General features: G+C 46.2%; 1 protein-coding gene across 1 annotated transcript in view; it reads right to left on the bottom strand.

The window, feature by feature from the left end:
* Positions 1 to 19,044, bottom strand: part of LOC120042986 (receptor-type tyrosine-protein phosphatase N2-like) — a gene marked incomplete at its 5' end in the record, with an annotated part of 69,156 nt that extends 50,112 nt beyond the window's left edge. Inside the window, 4 exons of the mRNA XM_038987709.1 lie at positions 2,398 to 2,731; positions 10,009 to 10,186; positions 11,700 to 11,772; positions 18,934 to 19,044. Coding sequence (XP_038843637.1) covers positions 2,398 to 2,731; positions 10,009 to 10,186; positions 11,700 to 11,772; positions 18,934 to 19,044 — 696 coding nt within the window. The remainder of the gene's footprint in view (positions 1 to 2,397; positions 2,732 to 10,008; positions 10,187 to 11,699; positions 11,773 to 18,933) is intronic.
* Between the last annotated feature and the right edge of the window lie 322 nt (positions 19,045 to 19,366).

Below are 19,366 nucleotides of genomic sequence, written 5' to 3'. Positions count from 1 at the left end.
TTTTCTTTCTCAATTTTCTTGAATAAAAGGTAGGCCCATGGCATACCCTCTCATACCACCTCAATTCTAGTCCTGGTTTTAACTTAACAGCCCGTCACTGTGTCATGACGCTAGCCCTCTAGCAGAGACGTGAACCCCCCACCCCCCTCTCCTGTTAGGAGGGGGCAGTTTTATGAAAGGGCTAAATCTAATTTCAACTCTACAGAACAGAAAACGTGAGAGCCTGCTCCACACTTGAAATGGTATGAACTCTGAACTATTGATCTCTCAAGAGGAAGTGATTCCTAGATTACAGCCTAACAGACTGCAGCTGTAAAGGTAGCAAATCTAGTAAAAACATTGACCGATGCAGAAGACCGCAAGTGAGATGAACATCTCACTCCACGACGACCCGGCAGAATCTACAAAGGGACAATGGCGACCTCGACTGGGCAAACCAGAGCCTCGCATCACCAGCTCAATCGTAAATACTGATTACATTCCTTCATCCGAACGAGCGATTGTTAAAGTGCATATGTATTCATATTTATGCAAGAATAGATAGAGACCCACGTTCCTTTGTCTTCCTCCGCCCCCCCTTTCCTCTCTGAATCTATCATGTTATAACCAAACTGTTTTTGTTTAGTCCACTAGGGACTTTCCTATCATTGTTAGTAACCAATATCTACTGTTTGTTTGTTACGTATTTCTGTGATTATTTATTTAGTTAGTAAATAAATAATTTGTATATCGCTGATTCATTATGGACACTAGGGTTCGTGCAGATGAGCAAGAATTTTATGACGTTTGGAATGAGACTAACAAGGTAAAGAATAATTCATGACCGCTATTGATATAAAAGATCTTCAGATCTTTAAGAGTGGATTTGGGAGATAGCCGCTCTATATAAACTAATGCTTCTGAGGTGCCGCATGTTATTCATGAGTTAATTGTTGCATGATTTAAGACAGCAGATCCACTAACTCACCATCCAGCCCAGTGGTGGAGTTACATTAAGACAGCAGTTCCACTAACTCACCATCCAGCCCAGTGGTGGACTAACATTAAGACAGCAGATCCACTAACTCACCATCCAGCCCAGTGGTGGAGTTACATTAAGACAGCAGTTCCACTAACTCACCATCCAGCCCAGTGGTGGAGTTACATTAAGACAGCAGATCCACTAACTCACCATCCAGCCCAGTGGTGGACTAACATTAAGACAGCAGTTCTACTAACTCACCATCCAGCCCAGTGGTGGACTAACATTAAGACAGCAGTTCCACTAACTCACCATCCAGCCCAGTGGTGGAGTTACATTAAGACAGCAGCTCCACTAACTCACCATCCAGCCCAGTGGTGGAGTCACATTAAGACAGCAGTTCCACTAACTCACCATCCAGCCCAGTGGTGGACTAACATTAAGACAGCAGATCCACTAACTCACCATCCAGCCCAGTGGTGGAGTCACATTAAGACAGCAGTTCCACTAACTCACCATCCAGCCCAGTGGTGGAGTCACATTAAGACAGCAGTTCCACTAACTCACCATCCAGCCCAGTGGTGGACTAACATTAAGACAGCAGTTCCACTAACTCACCATCCAGCCCAGTGGTGGAGTTACATTAAGACAGCAGCTCCACTAACTCACCATCCAGCCCAGTGGTGGAGTCACATTAAGACAGCAGTTCCACTAACTCACCATCCAGCCCAGTGGTGGAGTCACATTAAGACAGCAGTTCCACTAACTCACCATCCAGCCCAGTGGTGGAGTCACATTAAGACAGCAGTTCCACTAAAACTCACCATCCAGCCCAGTGGTGGACTAACATTAAGACAGCAGTTCTACTAACTCACCATCCAGCCCAGTGGTGGACTAACATTAAGACAGCAGTTCCACTAGCTCACCATCCAGCCCAGTGGTGGAGTTACATTTAGACAGCAGCTCCACTAACTCACCATCCAGCCCAGTGGTGGACTAACATTAAGACAGCAGATCCACTAACTCACCATCCAGCCCAGTGGTGGACTAACATTAAGACAGCAGATCCACTAACTCACCATCCAGCCCAGTGGTGGACTAACATTAAGACAGCAGATCCACTAACTCACCATCCAGCCCAGTGGTGGACTAACATTAAGACAGCAGATCCACTAACTCACCATCCAGCCCAGTGGTGGACTAACATTAAGACAGCAGATCCACTAACTCACCATCCAGCCCAGTGGTGGAGTTACATTAAGACAGCAGTTCCACTAACTCACCATCCAGCCCAGTGGTGGACTAACATTAAGACAGCAGATCCACTAACTCACCATCCAGCCCAGTGGTGGACTAACATTAAGACAGCAGTTCCACTAACTCACCATCCAGCCCAGTGGTGGACTAACATTAAGACAGCAGATCCACTAACTCACCATCCAGCCCAGCCAGAGAGCTGTAGTCCCCCTGTGGAAGCTGCTGCTGTTGCTGCTGTTGTCTGGCTCTAGCCATAGCCAGCTCTGTCAGACTGTAGTCCTCTACATAGTCCAGAGGCAGCTCCGGTTCCTCGTAGTAGGGTGGGGCTGGCAGGGCTGCTGCCCCGCGGTGGCGGAATGAGGGCTGTGCAGGGGAAGAGGACAGATAGAGGGAGATGACGTCCTGCAGCAGTTGACGGTCTCTCTCTCTCTGTTTGGCTTGTTGGTATCTGGAGGAAGGACGAATCCCTGCGTAGACTCCTCCTCCCTGGTGGAGGGAGCGCTCCATATCTTCCTGGTATCTGTGCTGTAATACACAGAGAGATGGTTTACGGATGAGGACAAGTGTATGTGTGTTTGTGTGCGCACATCCAGCCGTGCGTGTTTGTGTGTGTGCGTGAGTGAGTGATTTCATACATTAAACCTTTACTTGTAGCCAGGTAAGTCATTGCAAATGTACAGTTATGACTATAACTCCTGTTCCCTGATGGAGGGAATCAGAATCCCCTTTATTCACCAAGTACATTTACACATACTCAGAATGTTCCCTGGTGATATGGTGCTGCTAGCCCAAATAAATAAATAAATAAATAAGTACAGACACATCTCAACATCAGCTGTTCAGAGGAGACTGCGGGAATCAGGCCTTCATGGTCGAATTGCTGCAAATAAACCACTACTAAAGGACACCAATAATAAGAAAATACTTGCTTGGGCCAAGAACACGAGCAATGGACAATAGACCAGTGGAAATCTGTCCTTTTGTCTGATGAGTCCAAATTAGAGATTTTTGGTTCCAACCTCCTTGTCTTTGTGAGATGCAGAGTAGGTGAACGGATGATCTCCGCATGTGTGGTTCCCACCGTGAAGCATGGAGGAGGAGGTGTGATGATGTGGGGGTGCTTTGCTGGTGACACTGTGATTTGAATATGGCAACTTCAATGATTGAACTAACTATGTAATGGAAGGATCAATCAAATGTACTTATAAACCAATCAATCAAATGTATTTATAAACCAATCAATCAAATGTATTTATAAACCAATCAATCAAATGTATTTATAAACCAATCAATCAAATGTATTTATGCCATATGCTTTATAGCCATTCTTTGTACTTCCATAACTGTCACGGCCGTCGTCGAAAGGAGACCAAAGTGCAGCGTGGTGAGCGTACATTTCGTTGCGGGCCCCTGACTGGGGACCCTCGTTGCGGGCCCCGGACTGGGGACCCTCGTTGCGGGCCCCGGACTGGGGACCGTCGCTGGAGGCTTCGGACTGGAGACCGTCGCTGGAGGCTCCGGACTGGAGACCGTCGCTGGAGACTCCGGACTGGGGACCCTCGTAGCGGGCCCCGGACTGGGGACCGTCGCTGGAGGCTCCGGACTGGAGACCGTCGCTGGAGGTTCCGGACTGGAGGCCTTCGCTGGAGGCTCTGGACTGGAGGCCGTCGTTGGAGGCTTCGTGCCATGGATCATCACTGGAGGCTTTGTGCCATGGATCATCACTGGAGGCTTCTTGCCATGGATCATCACTGGAGGCTTCGTGCCATGGATCATCACTGAAGGCTTCGTGCCATGGATCATCACTGGAGGCTTCATGCCATGGATCATCACTGGAGGCTTCGTGCCATGGATCATCACTGAAGGCTTTGTGCCATGGATCATCAATGGAGGCTTCGTGCCATGGATCATCACTGAAGGCTTCGTGCCATGGATCATCACTGAAGGCTTCGTGCCATGGATCATCACTGGAGGCTTCGTGCCATGGATCATCACTGGAGGCTTCCTCCGTGGAGCTGGAACAGGTCTCAACGGACTGAGGAGACATACTGGCAGCCTGGTGCGTGGAGCTGCCACAGGACTCACCAGGCTGGGGAGACATACAGGAGGCCTGGGTCTGGGGGCAGGCACAGGACTCACCAGGCTGGGGAGACATACAGGAGAACTGGTTCTGGGGGCAGGCACAGGATACACTGGGCCGTGGAGGCGCACTGGAGGTCTCGAGCGTCCTGGCTGGATGGTCTCGAGCGTCCTGGCTGGATGGTTATTTTCTCCCAGCAGATGCGGGGCGCTGGCACAGGACGCACTGGGCTGTGCAGACGCACCGGAGACACAGTGCGCAGAGCCGGCGCAGGATATCCTGGGCCGTGGAGACACACTGGAGGCCAGATGCACTGAGCCGGCACCTTCCGTCCTGGCTGGATGCTCACTCTAGCCCGTCCAATGCGGGGAGCTGGAATGTAGCGCACCGGGCTATGAACGCGCACTGGAGACACCGTGCGCTCCACCGTATAACCCAGTGCCTGACCAGTACGACGCTCCCTCCGGTAAGCACTGGGAGTTGGCTCAGGTCTCCAACCTGACCTCTCGTGCCTGCTCCGTTGCCGTGACTCATGGTAGCGAAGTCGTTCCTCCCTCGCTACTTCAGCCTGTTTCCATGGCAGGGTCTTGTCCCCTGCCATAACCTCCTCCCATGTCCAAGATGTCCTCCATTCTCTCTTCTCCCGGGATCCCTGCTCCACGCTGCTTGGTCCTTTGGTGGTGGGAAGTTCTGTCACGGCCGTCGTCGGAAGGAGACCAAAGTGCAGCGTGGTGAGCGTACATTTCCTTTTATTATATAATGTCGCCAACAAAACAAGAAACAAAATAAACGACCGTGAAGCTTCAGAGGGCTATAGTGCCACTAACAAAGATAACTTCCCACAATGACAAAAGAGGAAAAGGCTGCCTAAGTATGATTCCCAATCAGAGACAACGATAGACAGCTGTCCCTGATTGAGAACCATACCCGGCCAACACATAGAAATACAAAAACATAGAAATCAGAACATAGAATGCCCACCTCAAATCACACCGTGACCAAACCAAAATAGAGACATTAAAAGTCTCTCTAAGGTCAGGGCGTGACAATAACAGAGTGATAAAAGGCAGATTATCTCCATGAACCAAGGTTGTTTGGGCCAACGGGGAGTAACAAGCATCAGCAACAAGCCCTTCCGACTCATCAGTGTGGGCTGAATCAGTTCCACAGGGAGAAATGTGTAAAAGAGGGTCCATAGTGCGCGAGAGTATCCATTCCCAGTGGAGCACTCGGGTCAAAAACAGCCGACAGTGTAAACTGCCAACAGCTCCAGGTAATTGATGTGCAGTGCGGTCTGCGACACTGTCCACAACCCCCGAATTGAGCTGCACTCGCACAGTGCACCCCATCCTCGGGGGGGATGCATCTGTCGTGATCACCTTGCGGGATGTAACTTGACTCATAGGGGTCCCCAGGGACAACAGCCGCATTGGTCCGTCCACCGAGCTAGAGCCTGTAGACATGACGGGGACACCTGAAGTAACCCTAACCCTAACCCTAACCCTAACCCTAACCCTAACCCTAACCCAAGCTATATGCGGGGACAAGAACGCACGATTCTCGACTGACTCTAAACCCAGAAACGGAATGCGTTGGGATTGAGTCAAACCGCTCTTCTCTTGATTCCCTTTGAAACCCAGAGACTGAACATGGGAAACCAGCTGTGTGTAACATCACCTGCTCCCTCGACTCCGCTGCCACCAGCCAATCGTCCAGGTAGTCCAATATCCTATACCCCAGACACGGCATAGTTGTCAAATCCACCTCCACAACTTTGGTGAAAATGCGAGGCAAGAGGGACAGCCCAAAAGGGAGGACCAGAAAATTGTAGGCTACAGCATCAAAATGGAACCTCAGGAATTTTCTGTTATGGGGAGGGGGATATATAGCCCCATGAAAGTATGCATCCTTCAGGACGATGGAGGTGAACCAATCGCACGGGCTGTAACAACCGGCTGTTCATGAGCATTCTGAATTTGTAGACCCTTAGGTGCTTGTTTAGGGCATGCAGGTCAAAACAGGGGCGCAAAGTCCGGCCCCTGTTGGGAACCAGGAGATCCCGGGTGTACAAGCTGTCCTGGGCCTCTAACATAGGAACCATTGCTTCTGGAGAATTATCCTACCTAAAACTGTCTCTGAGGCCTCAGTGATACTGTAAAAACATAGGTGATGCACAACGAATTTTAGCCTGTACCTCAATGTTGCTGTTTGCCTAATCAAGGGAGACACTGTGCATGTGCACAGCGAGTCTCCAGTGAAGTGCCATCTGAAGGGGTGGAACACTACCTTGTGAACTGGGAGAATTGTTATTTTCATGCCTTTTTGAATTTCCACCACAGATGGACCAGCTTTTCCTTCACCCTTGGGAGTAAAATGACACCTGTGGCAAGCAACCTAGTTTGCTCTTGTGGAACAAGACAAGCAGGAGCAGACATGGGGGTGGACCCAGAAGCTTGGGAAGCCAGCTTAGCCATCGGGCCTCTGTCTGCAGACACTCTAGAAGATGAGGCCGCAGCAGTAGCAAGGTAAGAAGATGCACAGCACCGGTCGAAAGAAGATGCGTAGCACCGAGGAAAGTGGACGCACAGCACCGAGGAAAGAGGACGCGCAGCACCGAGGAAAGAGGACGCGCAGCACCGAGGAAAGAGGACGCGCAGCACCGAGGAAAGAGGACTAGGCAGCACTGAGGAAAGAAGACTCGCAGCACCGAGGAAAGAGGACGCGCAGCACCGAGGAAAGAGGACTAGGCAGCACTGAGGAAAGAAGACTCGCAGCACCGAGGAAAGAGGACGCGCAGCACCGAGGAAAGAGGACTAGGCAGCACTGAGGAAAGAAGACTCGCAGCACCGAGGAAAGAGGACGCGCATCACTGAGGAAAAAAACAAGGAACCGAGGATAGAGGATGCTCAGCACCGAAGAACAAAGACGCTCAGCACCGAGGAAAGAGGACATGCAGCACCGCCTCCTACTTATTTTTTTCTCAGAATGAGACTGCAGGCCGAACCAAACAACCCCGTAGGAGAAAATGAGCTCATCCAAGTACAACTGCCAGTCTCTCTCTGGCACCTGCGACAAAGTCAACCAAATGTGCCGCTGCGCCACCACGGTAGCGCCCATGCTTTTCCCAAAGCGCTGAGACGGTGAACAGGACATGATGAAATCGACCGTAGCACAAATCTCATCTAGGAGCTTTGTGTGGGGCTCCCCAGCAGCCAGAACTGTTGCCAGGTCAGCCAACAACTCAGTCTGGTAAACCTGCAGCATTGCGACTGTATGTTCAGGGACCGGGCTGCCACGCCCCTGGGCCTGGTACACATTGTCAAGCTGCGCCCCCCGAAAAATGACAGTGCTTATTCGGGAGTGACGGGTTGGGGTTAACCATCGCTTTGTTAACCAATGGGACTAGGTAGCCAGCTTGTTTCCCATCCACCGGAGGCATATGGACAAGCCCCGCACCCTCCATGCCCTCCACATCCATGAAATGGGAATACCCATGCAACATTAGCTTGGGCCCAGGTCATCTAATCGATGAAGTCTGGAAAGAGAGGCAAGCAGCGCTTGACTGTGGCTAGCACCAGTGGCAGCGATTTCCCACCAAACCTGGATTCCTTCCGCCGCTGGGGGAGGATGGCCACTCCACTGATAAGCGTGCAGCTACTCGTCTCAATGAGCGGAAGCCAGGGATTCCCATGCTACATCCACAGCAGGGTAGTGTGTAACAGGTCACACGTCATCAGAGCACAACACATGCTGAACTTGTTTACCAGCCTACCTGTTTAATTCAGATCCCGTGACGCAGTTAACCTCAGTTGCTGGGACCGTTGCTGTATATCCCGCGATACTGCCAAACCCTAAAGTCTGAAGAGCTGTTGCTTGGCGAAGCAGCTAGCCTAGCTGCTAGCTATAAAGCTAGCTATCAAGCTAGCCAGGTTTCATTGACAGTGTGAACACAGCCCGCGACGTGGTTAGCCCTTGTGTCTGGTACCGTGGATAGTTCCGGGCTTGTAGCTGTTTAGTCCAAACACACACACACACCTGATTGACTGAATATTAGCTCAACAATGTTTTTAATTGTACTTAGTTTTTTTCTCTCCATGTCGATCTCTGATAAGCTACCCAGGAAAGGGCTAAGAATAGCCCATATTAATATAGGTAGCTTTCAAAATAAGGTTAATGAAATCCATAACTTGCTAACATCGGAAAAACATTAATATACTGGCCATCTCTACATGTCCATACTACATACTACCTCAACTAGCCCGACTGTCTGTATGTAGCTTCGCTACTTTTATAGCCTCGCTACTGTTATTTTTCACTGTCTTGTTACTGTTGTTTTTTATTTCTTTACTTACCTATTGTTCACCTAATACCTTTTTTGCACTGTTGGTTAGAGCCTGTAAGTAAGCATTCCACTGTATTTCACCTGTTGTATTCGGCGCAAACTATGATTTGATTTGATCTCTGAAACTCAGAGAGATATCCGGGATTGTAACATACTCTGTTTCATGGAAGCATGGCTAGCTGGGGACATGCTGTCGGAGTCCATACAGCCAACGGGATTTTCAGTGCATTGCGCCAACAGGAATAAGCATCTCTCCATGTAAGAAGAAGGGTGGGTGTTTCATGATTAACGACTCGTGGTGTAATTGTAACAACATACAGGCACTCAAGTCCTTTGTTAACCTGACCTAGAGTTCCTCACAATCAAATGTCGACCGTTTAATATCCCAAGACAACTCTCCTCGGTTATCGTTACAGCCGTGTATTTCCCCCCGCAAGTGGATACTAAGATGGCCATCAAGGAACTTCACTGGACTTTATGCAAAGTAGAAACCATATATCCTGAGGCTGCATTTATTGTAGCTGGGGATTATAACAAAGCAACTTTTAGAACAAGGCTCCCTAAATCCTATCAGCATATCGATTGCTGTACACGAGCGATTAACACGCTCGACCATTGCTACTCTAACTTCCGCAATGCATACAAGGCCCTCCCCCGCCCTCCTTTTGGCAAGTCTGACCATGACTCCATCTTGTTGCTCCCCTCTTATAGGCAGAAACTAAAACAGGAAGCGCCCGTGCTTAGGTCTATCTAACGCTGGTCTGACCAATCGGATTCCACGCTTCAAGATTCCTTCGATCATATGCCACACCTGTCAGGTGGATGGATTATCTTGGCAAAGGAGAAATGCTCACTAACAGGGATGTAAACATTTTTTTTAACAAAATAATAATATTTTGGCCTATAGGAAAATTCTGGGATTTTTTAAATTTCAGCTCACGAAACAACACTTTACATGTTGCGTTGATATTTTTGATCAGTATAGTTACCAAACTTTAACACACAACATGCAGAAGGATGAGCATGCCCTCCCTTAAAGCCTGATAAATATATTTTGTTCTAAATGTTTGTTCAAGAAATGTGTGAATTGTTCTGTTTAGGTCCAGGTGAAGAGCAGGAAGAATTGAAGGGAGGAATTCATGCCTCGAGTTTATCACCTGTAGAAGGCGGGGCTTCAAGTGAGGTACGGTGTTCATTGGCCTTGTCAGGCATGATTCTATTGTTCTTCAGTAGAGGGTGCTTGCGCGTAAACTCCCAATAGCTGTATTGTACAGAGTTTACTGAAAGGGAACAAATTATCTTTACAATATAAAGTTTGTTGTGTGTCTGAGTGTCTGTGTTAACATGCATGGCTGTAGCTTACAGTACCTGTTGGTAGGTAAAGGGGTCCATGGGAGATGTCTGCATGCGAAGGGGGGACTGGAGATGGTCTACTATCAAGTAGTCCTGGTGGCTGTCAGCCTGACTGGCCCCTGACTTGGAAGAGCTGATGGGGTATCCTCTCTGATTGGAGGAGCTGCTGGGGTATCCTCTCTGACTGGAGGAGCTGCTGGGGTATCCTCCCTGACTGGAGGAGCTGCTGGGGTATCCTCCCTGATTGGAGGAGCTGCTGGGGTATCCTCCCTGATTGGAGGAGCTGCTGGGGTATCCCCTCTGACTGGAGGAGCTGCTGGGGTATCCTCCCTGACTGGAGGAGCTGCTGGGGTATCCTCCCTGATTGGAGGAGCTGCTGGGGTATCCTCTCTGACTGGAGGAGCTGCTGGGGTATCCTCCCTGACTGGAGGAGCTGCTGGGGTATCCTCTCTGACTGGAGGAGCTGCTGGAGTGTCCTCCTTGACTGAAGGAGCTGCTGGGGTATCCTCCCTGACTGGAGGAGCTGCTGGGGTATCCTCCCTGATTGGAGGAGCTGCTGGGGTATCCTCTCTGACTGGAGGAGCTGCTGGGGTATCCTCCCTGACTGGAAGAGCTGCTGGGGTATCCTCCCTGACTGGAGGAGCTGCTGGGGTATCTTCCCTGACTGGAGGAGCTGCTGGGGTATCCTCTCTGACTGGCGGAGCTGCTGGGGTATCCTCTCTGACTGGCGGAGCTGCTGGGGTATCCTCCCTGACTGGAGGAGCTGCTGGGGTATCCTCCCTGACTGGAGGAGCTGCTGGGGTATACTCCTTGACTGGAGGAGCTGCTGGGGTATCCTCCCTGCTTGGAAGAGCTGCTGGGGTATCTTCCCTGACTGGAGGAGCTGCTGGGGTATCCTCCCTGACTGGAGGAGCTGCTGGGGTATCCTCCCTGACTGGAGGAGCTGCTAGGGTATCCTCCCTGACTGGAGGAGCTGCTGGGGTATCCTCCCTGACTGGAGGAGCTGCTAGGGTATCCTCCCTGACTGGAGGAGCTGCTGAGGTATCCTCCATGACTGGAGGAGCTGCTGGGGTATCCTCCCTGACTGGAAGAGCTGCTGGGGTATCCTCCCTGATTGGATGAGCTGCTGGGGTGTCCTCTCTGATTGGAGGAGCTGCTGGGGTATCCTCCCTGATTGGATGAGCTGCTGGGGTGTCCTCTCTGATTGGAGGAGCTGCTAGGGTATCCTCCCTGATTGTAGGAGCTCTGTTTGGTTCTGGTAGGGAGTAAAAGCCAAGGGGGAGAGATTAGCAGATCAGAGAGAGTCATTCAACAAAGAGCTCAGAATAGGAGTGCTGATATAGGATCAGCTTTGCTTTATGTTATACAGACATGGGGGACCTGTTCCTAGTCTGAGACGCTTTTTTGAATATGGCCCCTGAGCATAGTGCTGCTTCCGTCTACTACACAGAGGCTATAAGACACACAAGATAATGTTGGATAGTCTAGAGAAAAGGCTCACAGGTCTAAATCCACGTACAGTTCCTATAAAGCATCTTTACATTCACAGCTACACAGAGACAATAGTCTATAGACCAGTCTAAAGGTCATCTTTACATTCACAGCTACACAGAGACAATAGTCTATAGACCAGCCTAAAGGTCAACTTTACATTCTCTCAAATCTATTCGTATCCTTACTGTGAGAAGGAGGAGGCCTTTAGGGACTGTGTGGTGTGAGGAACTCTGCTCAGCTCTTTGGCAACAACGTACTGGGTAATGTCATCCTGCCAGGACAGACCTACAATTGGACAATTGGGATAAAGAATATTTGCTTAGGTAATTAATATTTTTAGGAACGTTGAATCAATGTTGTATTTGAACATGAGTCGATTTTTGGTTAAACCTTTTGTCAATAGGGGGGCGCTATTTTCACTTTGTAAAAAATCGTGCCCAAATTAAACTGCCTCGTACTCAATTCTTGCTCGTACAATATGCATATTATTATTACTATTGGATAGAAAACACTCTCTAGTTTCTAAAACCGTTAGTTTCTAAACCGAATTATATCTGTGAGTAAAACAGAACTCATTTTGCAGCAAACTTCCCGACAGGAAGTGAAACATCTGAAATCGAGGCTCTGTTCCAGGGCCTTCCTATTAATTTGCCTGAAATCTATGGATCTACATGCACTGCATACGCCTTCCACTAGATGTCAACAGGCAGTGGAAGGTGGAATGGGGTGTCTAGCTTGATCTGAGGTCGAACAAGAGTTCTTGGAATGACGTGACCAGAATTTCCTTTGTCTACCAGTGCGCGGGAAGTACCTCCATATTGTCTTATGATAAGCGTTCGATATACACGGCTAATATCTCCGGCTTTGTTTTTATTTGATACATATTAGAAAAACATCATAAAGTAGGTTTTTTCAACCGAGTTTCATCAGTTTATTCAACGTTTAATGGGACTTTTGGAGTTTTCTGTTCTATGCGTCAAGAGAAGATGGGCACATGGATAGCCTTGTGGAGCGAATTCGACAGGAGAGAAGGACATTCTAAAACCAAACAACGATTTATTCTGGACAAAGGACTCCTTGTACAAGATTCTGATGGAAGCTCAGCAAAAGTAAAAACAATTTATGATGTTATTTCGTATTTCTGTGGAAAATGTTTAGTCCTATTATCCGCCCTTTTTGCGGGTGCTGTCTCGCTATAACGTAAGCTGCTTGTTATGGTAAAGTTATTTTAAAAAATCTAACACGGCGGTTGCATTAAGAACTAGTGTATCTTTCATTTGCTGTCCAACATGTATTTTTTAGTAACGTTTATGATGAGTTCTTTGGTCAGATTAGGTGAGTGTCCAAAATAGCTCCGGACAATTTGGTGAATCGATGCTACATATTCACAATGTATAACCACGGTTTGCAGCTCTAAATATGCACATTTTCGAACAAAACATAAGTGTATTGTATAACCTGATGTTATAAGACTGTCATTTGATGAAGTTGTTTCTTGGTTAGTGACTAATTATATCTCTATTTGGTCGGTTTTGTGATAGCTACCTATGCGGTAGAAAAATGGTGAAAATATGCGGTTGAGTCTTTTGCTATTGTGGTTAGCTAATGGAAATACATATTGTGTTTTCGCTGTAAAACATTTAAAAAATCGGAAATGATGGCTGGACTCACAAGATGTTTATCTTTCATTTGCTGTATTGGACTTGTGATTTCATGAAAATTATATTATATGATATCCCTGTTGCGTTAGGCTAGGCTATGCTAGTCAGCTTTTTTGATGAGGATGCTCCCGGATCCGGGATGGGTAGCAATGAAAGGTTAAGAACAAATTCTTATTTACAATGACTGCCTACCCCAGCCAAACCCTAAACCGGACGACACTGGGCCAATTGTGCGCCGCCCTATGGGACTCCCAATCTCGGCCGGTTGTGATACTGACTAGAATCGAACCAAGGTTTGTAGTGACGCCTCGAGCACTGAGATGCAGTGCCTTAGACTGCTGCGCCACCGTGCTTCTACATCTGTATTGCTTCCTGTTATGTAATTTAGTAATTCATGTTCATAAATTGCAATTATCTTTTCTGAAGGTCTGAAACCCAGAGGTTGTAAAGTTCTGGTTTAAATGAAACAGACAGAATTCCCATCTCACAATTAGTCAGATACAATTTTATTTGCGAGAGCTCTACCGTGCATATACAAAAACGTTCCTTTTATACTATTCTCTTAACCTACACACATACATACACACTAATATCAGCTGACAGTTCCAGTCCCCCCCAGATACGGGAAACCTGGAGGGGCTCTCCCTGTCTTATCTTATCTCCCCAGAGTTATAGCTGGGTCAGTTCAAACATAGGTTATGGCTGCAGGGGCAGTATTGAGTAGCTTGGATGAAAGGTGCACAGAGGTGCCCAGAGTAAACGGCCTACTTCTCAGTCATAGTTGCTAAGTTATGCATATTATTATTGGTATTGGATAGAGAACACTCTGAAGTTTCTAAAACTGTTTGAGTTATGTCTGTGAGTATAACAGAACTCATGTGGCAGGCAAATACCTGAGAAAAAATCCAAACAGTAAGTGGAAATTCTGAGGCTGGTCGATTTTCAACCAAGATCCTATTGAAATCACAGCAAGATATGGATGAGTTTGCAATTCCTACGGCTTCCACTAGATGTCAACAGTCTGTAGAACCTTATCTGATGCCCCTACTGTGAAGGGGGGCCGAATGAGAGGGGAATTAGTCAGGTCTGCCATGACCTGACCATTCTTTGACCATGCACGTTCACATGAGAGGGAGCTCTGTTCCATCGCTCATCTGAAGTCAATGTAATTCCCCGGTTGGAACGTTATTCAAGATTTATGTTAAAAACATTCTAAAGATTGATTCAATACATCGTTTGACATGTTTCTACTGACTGTTACGGAACTTTTGGACATTTCGTCAGGTTTTAGTGAACGCGCTTCCTGGCGTTGGATTTGTTTACCAAACACGCTACAAAAATAGCTATTTGGGCATAAAAGATTCCTGGGAGTCCTGGGAGTGCATTCCGACGAAGATCAGCAAAGGTAAGTGAAGATTTATAATGCTTTTTATGAGTTTTGTTGACTGCACAATTTGGCTGAACGCTGTTTTCAAATGACTGAATATTGTGTTTTGCCGTAAAACTTTTTGAAATCTGACACAGCGGTTGCAGGGGGTGCTGTTTGCACTTTGTAATAATTTAGTTCCCAAATTAAACTGCCTCGTACTCAATTCTTGCTCGTACAATATGCATATTATTATTACTATTGGAAAGAAAACACTCTCTAGTTTCTAAAACCATTTGAATTATATCTGTGAGTAAAACAGAACTGGAGTTGGAGCAATTTTCCTATGAGAATGTGAGAATGCTGAAATCTGCAGGCTGTTCTGAGGTCGGTTTATTAATTTGCATGTCTTCTATTGGTTGAGATGCACTGCATACGCCTTCCTCTGGATGTCAGCAAATAGTGAGAATTGGAATGGAGTTGCTAGGCAGATCTGAGGCCTTATAAATGGGCTGGCAACGTGGGGTCCTTTCTTTCTTCCCTTCGCCATGACGCAAGACAGACCTCAGGATGGCGTTCTAGAAAGCTCCCGTTATAGCCCTTAGATATATCCGGCTCTGATTTTATTCGATATAAGTGTTAAAGACATCATAATGTTGTTATTTTAAACCGAGTTATATCAGTTTATATCAGTATATTGCGATTTTCGGGTATTTATTTGTGCTGCGTTCTAGGGAGTTGGGCACGTCTGGCCCACATGGCTAATGTTTACTGCTAATTCCAAAGTTGAAGGCGACAATCTACAACCGAGCAACGATTCTTTTGGAAAAAGGACAACTTGCCCAAGATTCTGATGGGAGCTCATCAAAAAGTAAGAACTATTTATGATGTTAATTCGTTGTTCTGTTGAAAAATGTAAAACTCATATTCCGCCATTAATTTCGGTGCGGTCTCGCTTTAACGCACGCTGTATGTCGTAGTAACGTTAATTTTAAAAATCTAACACAGCGATTGCATTAAGAACTAATGTATCTTTCATTTGCTGTCCAACCTGTATTTTTTAGTCAAGTTTAAATTTAGTTACTGATTAGATTAGGTGCCTCTCCCAAGATTTCTCCCGACATATTGTTGACAGCTTGGCTACTATTCTCATTGTATAACCACGATTTGTGCCGCTAAATATGCACATTTTCGAACAAACTCTATATTTATTGTGTAATATGATGTTATAGGACTGTCATCTGAAGAAGTTTGAGAAGGTTAGTGAAAAAATTAATATCTTTTGCTGGTTTATTCGTTATCGCTATTGTTGGCTTGAATCAATGCTGTTGTGTGGTTGGCTATTGTAGTAAGCTAATATAATGCTATATTGTGTTTTCGCTGTAAAACACTTAAAAAATCTGAAATATTGGCTGGATTCACAAGATCTTTGTCGTTCATTTGCTGTACGCTGTGTATTTTTCAGAAATGTTTTATGATGAGTATTTAGGTAATTCACGTTGGTCTCTGTAGTTATTCTAGTTGCTTTGGTGAGAGTTGTGATGGTGGCTGCAATGGTAAACTATGATTTATACCTGAAATATGCACATTTTTCTAACAAAACATATGCTATACAATAAATATGTTATCAGACTGTCATCTGATGAAGTTGTTTCTTGGTTAGTGGCTATTTATATCTTTATTTGGTCGAAATTGTGATAGCTACCTATGCAGGAAAAAAATGGTGGGAAAAAAAAGTTGTGTCTTTTGCTATTGTGGTTAGCTAATAGATTTACATATTGTGTCTTCCCTGTAAAACATTTTAAAAATCAGAAATGATGGCTGGATTCACAAGATGTGTATCTTTCATCTGGTGTCTTGGACTTGTGATTTAATGATATTGAGATGCTAGTATTTACTTGTGACGCTATGCTAGGCTATGCTAGTCAGCTTTTTTTACTGATGGGGGTGCTCCCGGATCCGGGATTGTGTGCAAGTAGAAGTTAAGAACAAGTGTATCTTTAATTCTATGTAAAACATGTATCTTTCATCAAAGTTTATGATGAGGATTTATGTTATTTGACGTGGCTCTCTGCAATTTCTCCGGATACTTTGGAGGCATTTCTGAACATGGTGCCAATGTAAACGGAGGTTTTTGGATATAAATATGAACTTAATCGAACAAGACATATATGTATTGTGTAACATGAAGTCCTATGAGTGTCATCTGATGAAGATCATCAAAGGTTAGTGATTAATTTTATCTCTATTTGTTGTTTTTTGTGACTCCTCTCTTTGGCTGGAAAAAATGGCAGAATTTTTCTGTGAGTTGGTGATGACCTAACATAATCGTTTGTGGTGCTTTCGCTGAACAGCCTATTTGAAATCGGACACTTTGGTGGGATTAACAACAAGATTACCTTTAAAATGGTATAAGATACATGTATGTTTGAGGAATTTTCATTATGAGATTTCTGTTGTTTGAATTTGGCGCCCTGCACTTTCACTGGCTGTTGACATATCATCCCGTTAACGGGATTGCAGCCATAAGAAGTTTTAAGGAGTCTCTTTGCTTTCTTTCGGCACACATACATTCCTTTCTTCCCCAATGGTTATAATTTTTAATTACCCCTTGTCCATGCTACATAACCTCTAATCCTAATGGTTAAGTTTCTGGGTAGAATTATTTAATCATTTATCTTAAACCTTGATAAAATATTTTAACACTTCTTCTCTGGGGTTTTAAGCTGGGTATCTGTAAAGCACTTTGTGACATCTACTGATGTAAAAATGGCTTTATAAATAAAGGTTATTGTTTGAAAAGAAATATTTTAGATTTTTTTACCTCATGCTTTTTCATTATTCACAATTCACATACCTGCATACCTCATTTCGTTTGTTGAAATAGGCTATCCATCCCCATTTTCAAAAAGCGCTCCTCATCCTATTACCAAAGACTCGCTTCAAACTATTCAGTCCTCCTATAATGCCATATCAACGGAAGATTTAAAAGAAATGTGCCTCACACATAGGCAACGGTACATTTCACAGGAGCCCAGTATTTTGTATAGACGTGTGAATGTTCTGCGCGCTCTTGGCAAAGGCTAATATAACGAAGGCTAGTTCAGCAATACATTGTGTTTGGTTCGGCTAGGCTAGGTTCGGCTAGGCTAGGTCCGGCTAGGCTAGGTTAGGCAAGGTTCGGCTAGGCTAGGTTAGGCAAGGTTCGGCTAGGCTAGGTTCGGCTAGGCTAGGTCCGGCTAGGCTAGGTTAGGCAAGGTTCGGCTAGGCAAGGTTCGGCTAGGCTAGGTTCGGCTAGGCTAGGTCCGGCTAGGCTAGGTTAGGCAAGGTTCGGCTAGGCTAGGTTCGGCAAGGCTAGGTTCGGCTAGGCTAGGTTAGGCAAGGTTCGGCTAGGCTAGGTTCGGCTAGGCTAGGTCCGGCTAGGCTAGGTTAGGCAAGGTTCAGCTAGGCTAGGTTCGGCTAGGCTAGGTTAGGCAAGGTTTGGCTCGGCTAGGCTAGCCTCGTTGAAGCCAATTACAACAATGTTGGCTATTGAGCAAACACCGGATGTTTTTTTCTTCTTCTGTTGCTATCACTTGTTACTGTAGCCTATGCTATTTAATAAACTGTAATATCAATCCACAGTCGACCAGGACGAGAATATTCCGCGCACACAGCCGAATTGGAGTTGACAACACAAAGACCATTAATAACCTACAGAACTGGTGTCACACCCTGGCCTTTGTTATGTTGATTTTCTTTATTAGTTTAGTTAGGTCAGGGTGTGACATGGGGGATGTTTGTGTGTTTTGTCTAGTTTAGGGTGTGTGTATTGTTTAGGGGGGTTTGTAGTATGTATGGGGTTGTGTTCAGTGTAGGTGTTTAGGAAAGTCTATGGTTGCCTGGTTTGGTTCTCAATCAGAGACAGCTGTTTATTGTTGTCTCTGATTGGGAGCCATATTTAAGGCAGCCATAGGCTTTAGGTGTTTGTGGGTAATTGTCTATGTTGAACGTTAGTAGGTTGTGTGTGCACTTTCGTTTATAGCTTCACGGTCGTTTATTGTTTTGTAAGAGTGTTTCGTGTTACGTCTTCGTCTAATAAAAGGAAGATGTATGTCTCTCACGCTGCGCCTTGGTCCGCTTATTATGACGAACGTGACAACTGGAGACAAACATGCAGCATTAAGCCAATGGATGTGTTGATTGGCCAGTGAGTGGCCAAGGCCTCGTCACACCAACAACTTGTTAATAAATCAAAACCTCTTGCACCACCGCCAGCTACTGGGCTCATAATTATGGCTATGAAAATAACACAAATATTTGTGGCACACCCCCGGACCTAGAGCTAAGATTACATTTTTTTTAAATTTTAGGTTTTGTTAAAAATAGAGCCCCTAGATTTCAACCACATGCAGGGGTTGTGTTAGGCTGTTGACTCACCCTGTAGCATGAGCTGCTTGAGGACCTCCTGCATCCTCTTCAGAACAGGAACTGACACCTGGTACTGCACCTGGTCCTGCTTAGAGGTACGGCACTGCCCGAAGAGACCGTCTGCAACACACAACAGAACACATCAACACAGTTTCTAGACACACACAGACAGACACAGTGCCCGAAGAGACCGTCTGCAACATGTACACACAGCAGGACACATCAACACACACACTGTCTTCAACACACACACACACACACACACACAACACACACACACACACACACACACACACACACACACACACACACACACACACACACACACACACACACACACACACACACACACACACACACACACACAGCTTCTCCAGGGGGAAATCAATAATTTCCAGGCCCAGGGACATGTACTAGTCTGTGGTGACCTAAATGCCAGAAC

This window comes from Salvelinus namaycush, unplaced genomic scaffold (genome assembly GCF_016432855.1).
Source record: "Salvelinus namaycush isolate Seneca unplaced genomic scaffold, SaNama_1.0 Scaffold823, whole genome shotgun sequence".
In the NCBI taxonomy this organism is placed as follows: domain Eukaryota; kingdom Metazoa; phylum Chordata; class Actinopteri; order Salmoniformes; family Salmonidae; genus Salvelinus; species Salvelinus namaycush.
This window is presented reverse-complemented; position numbering and strand designations above follow the sequence as displayed.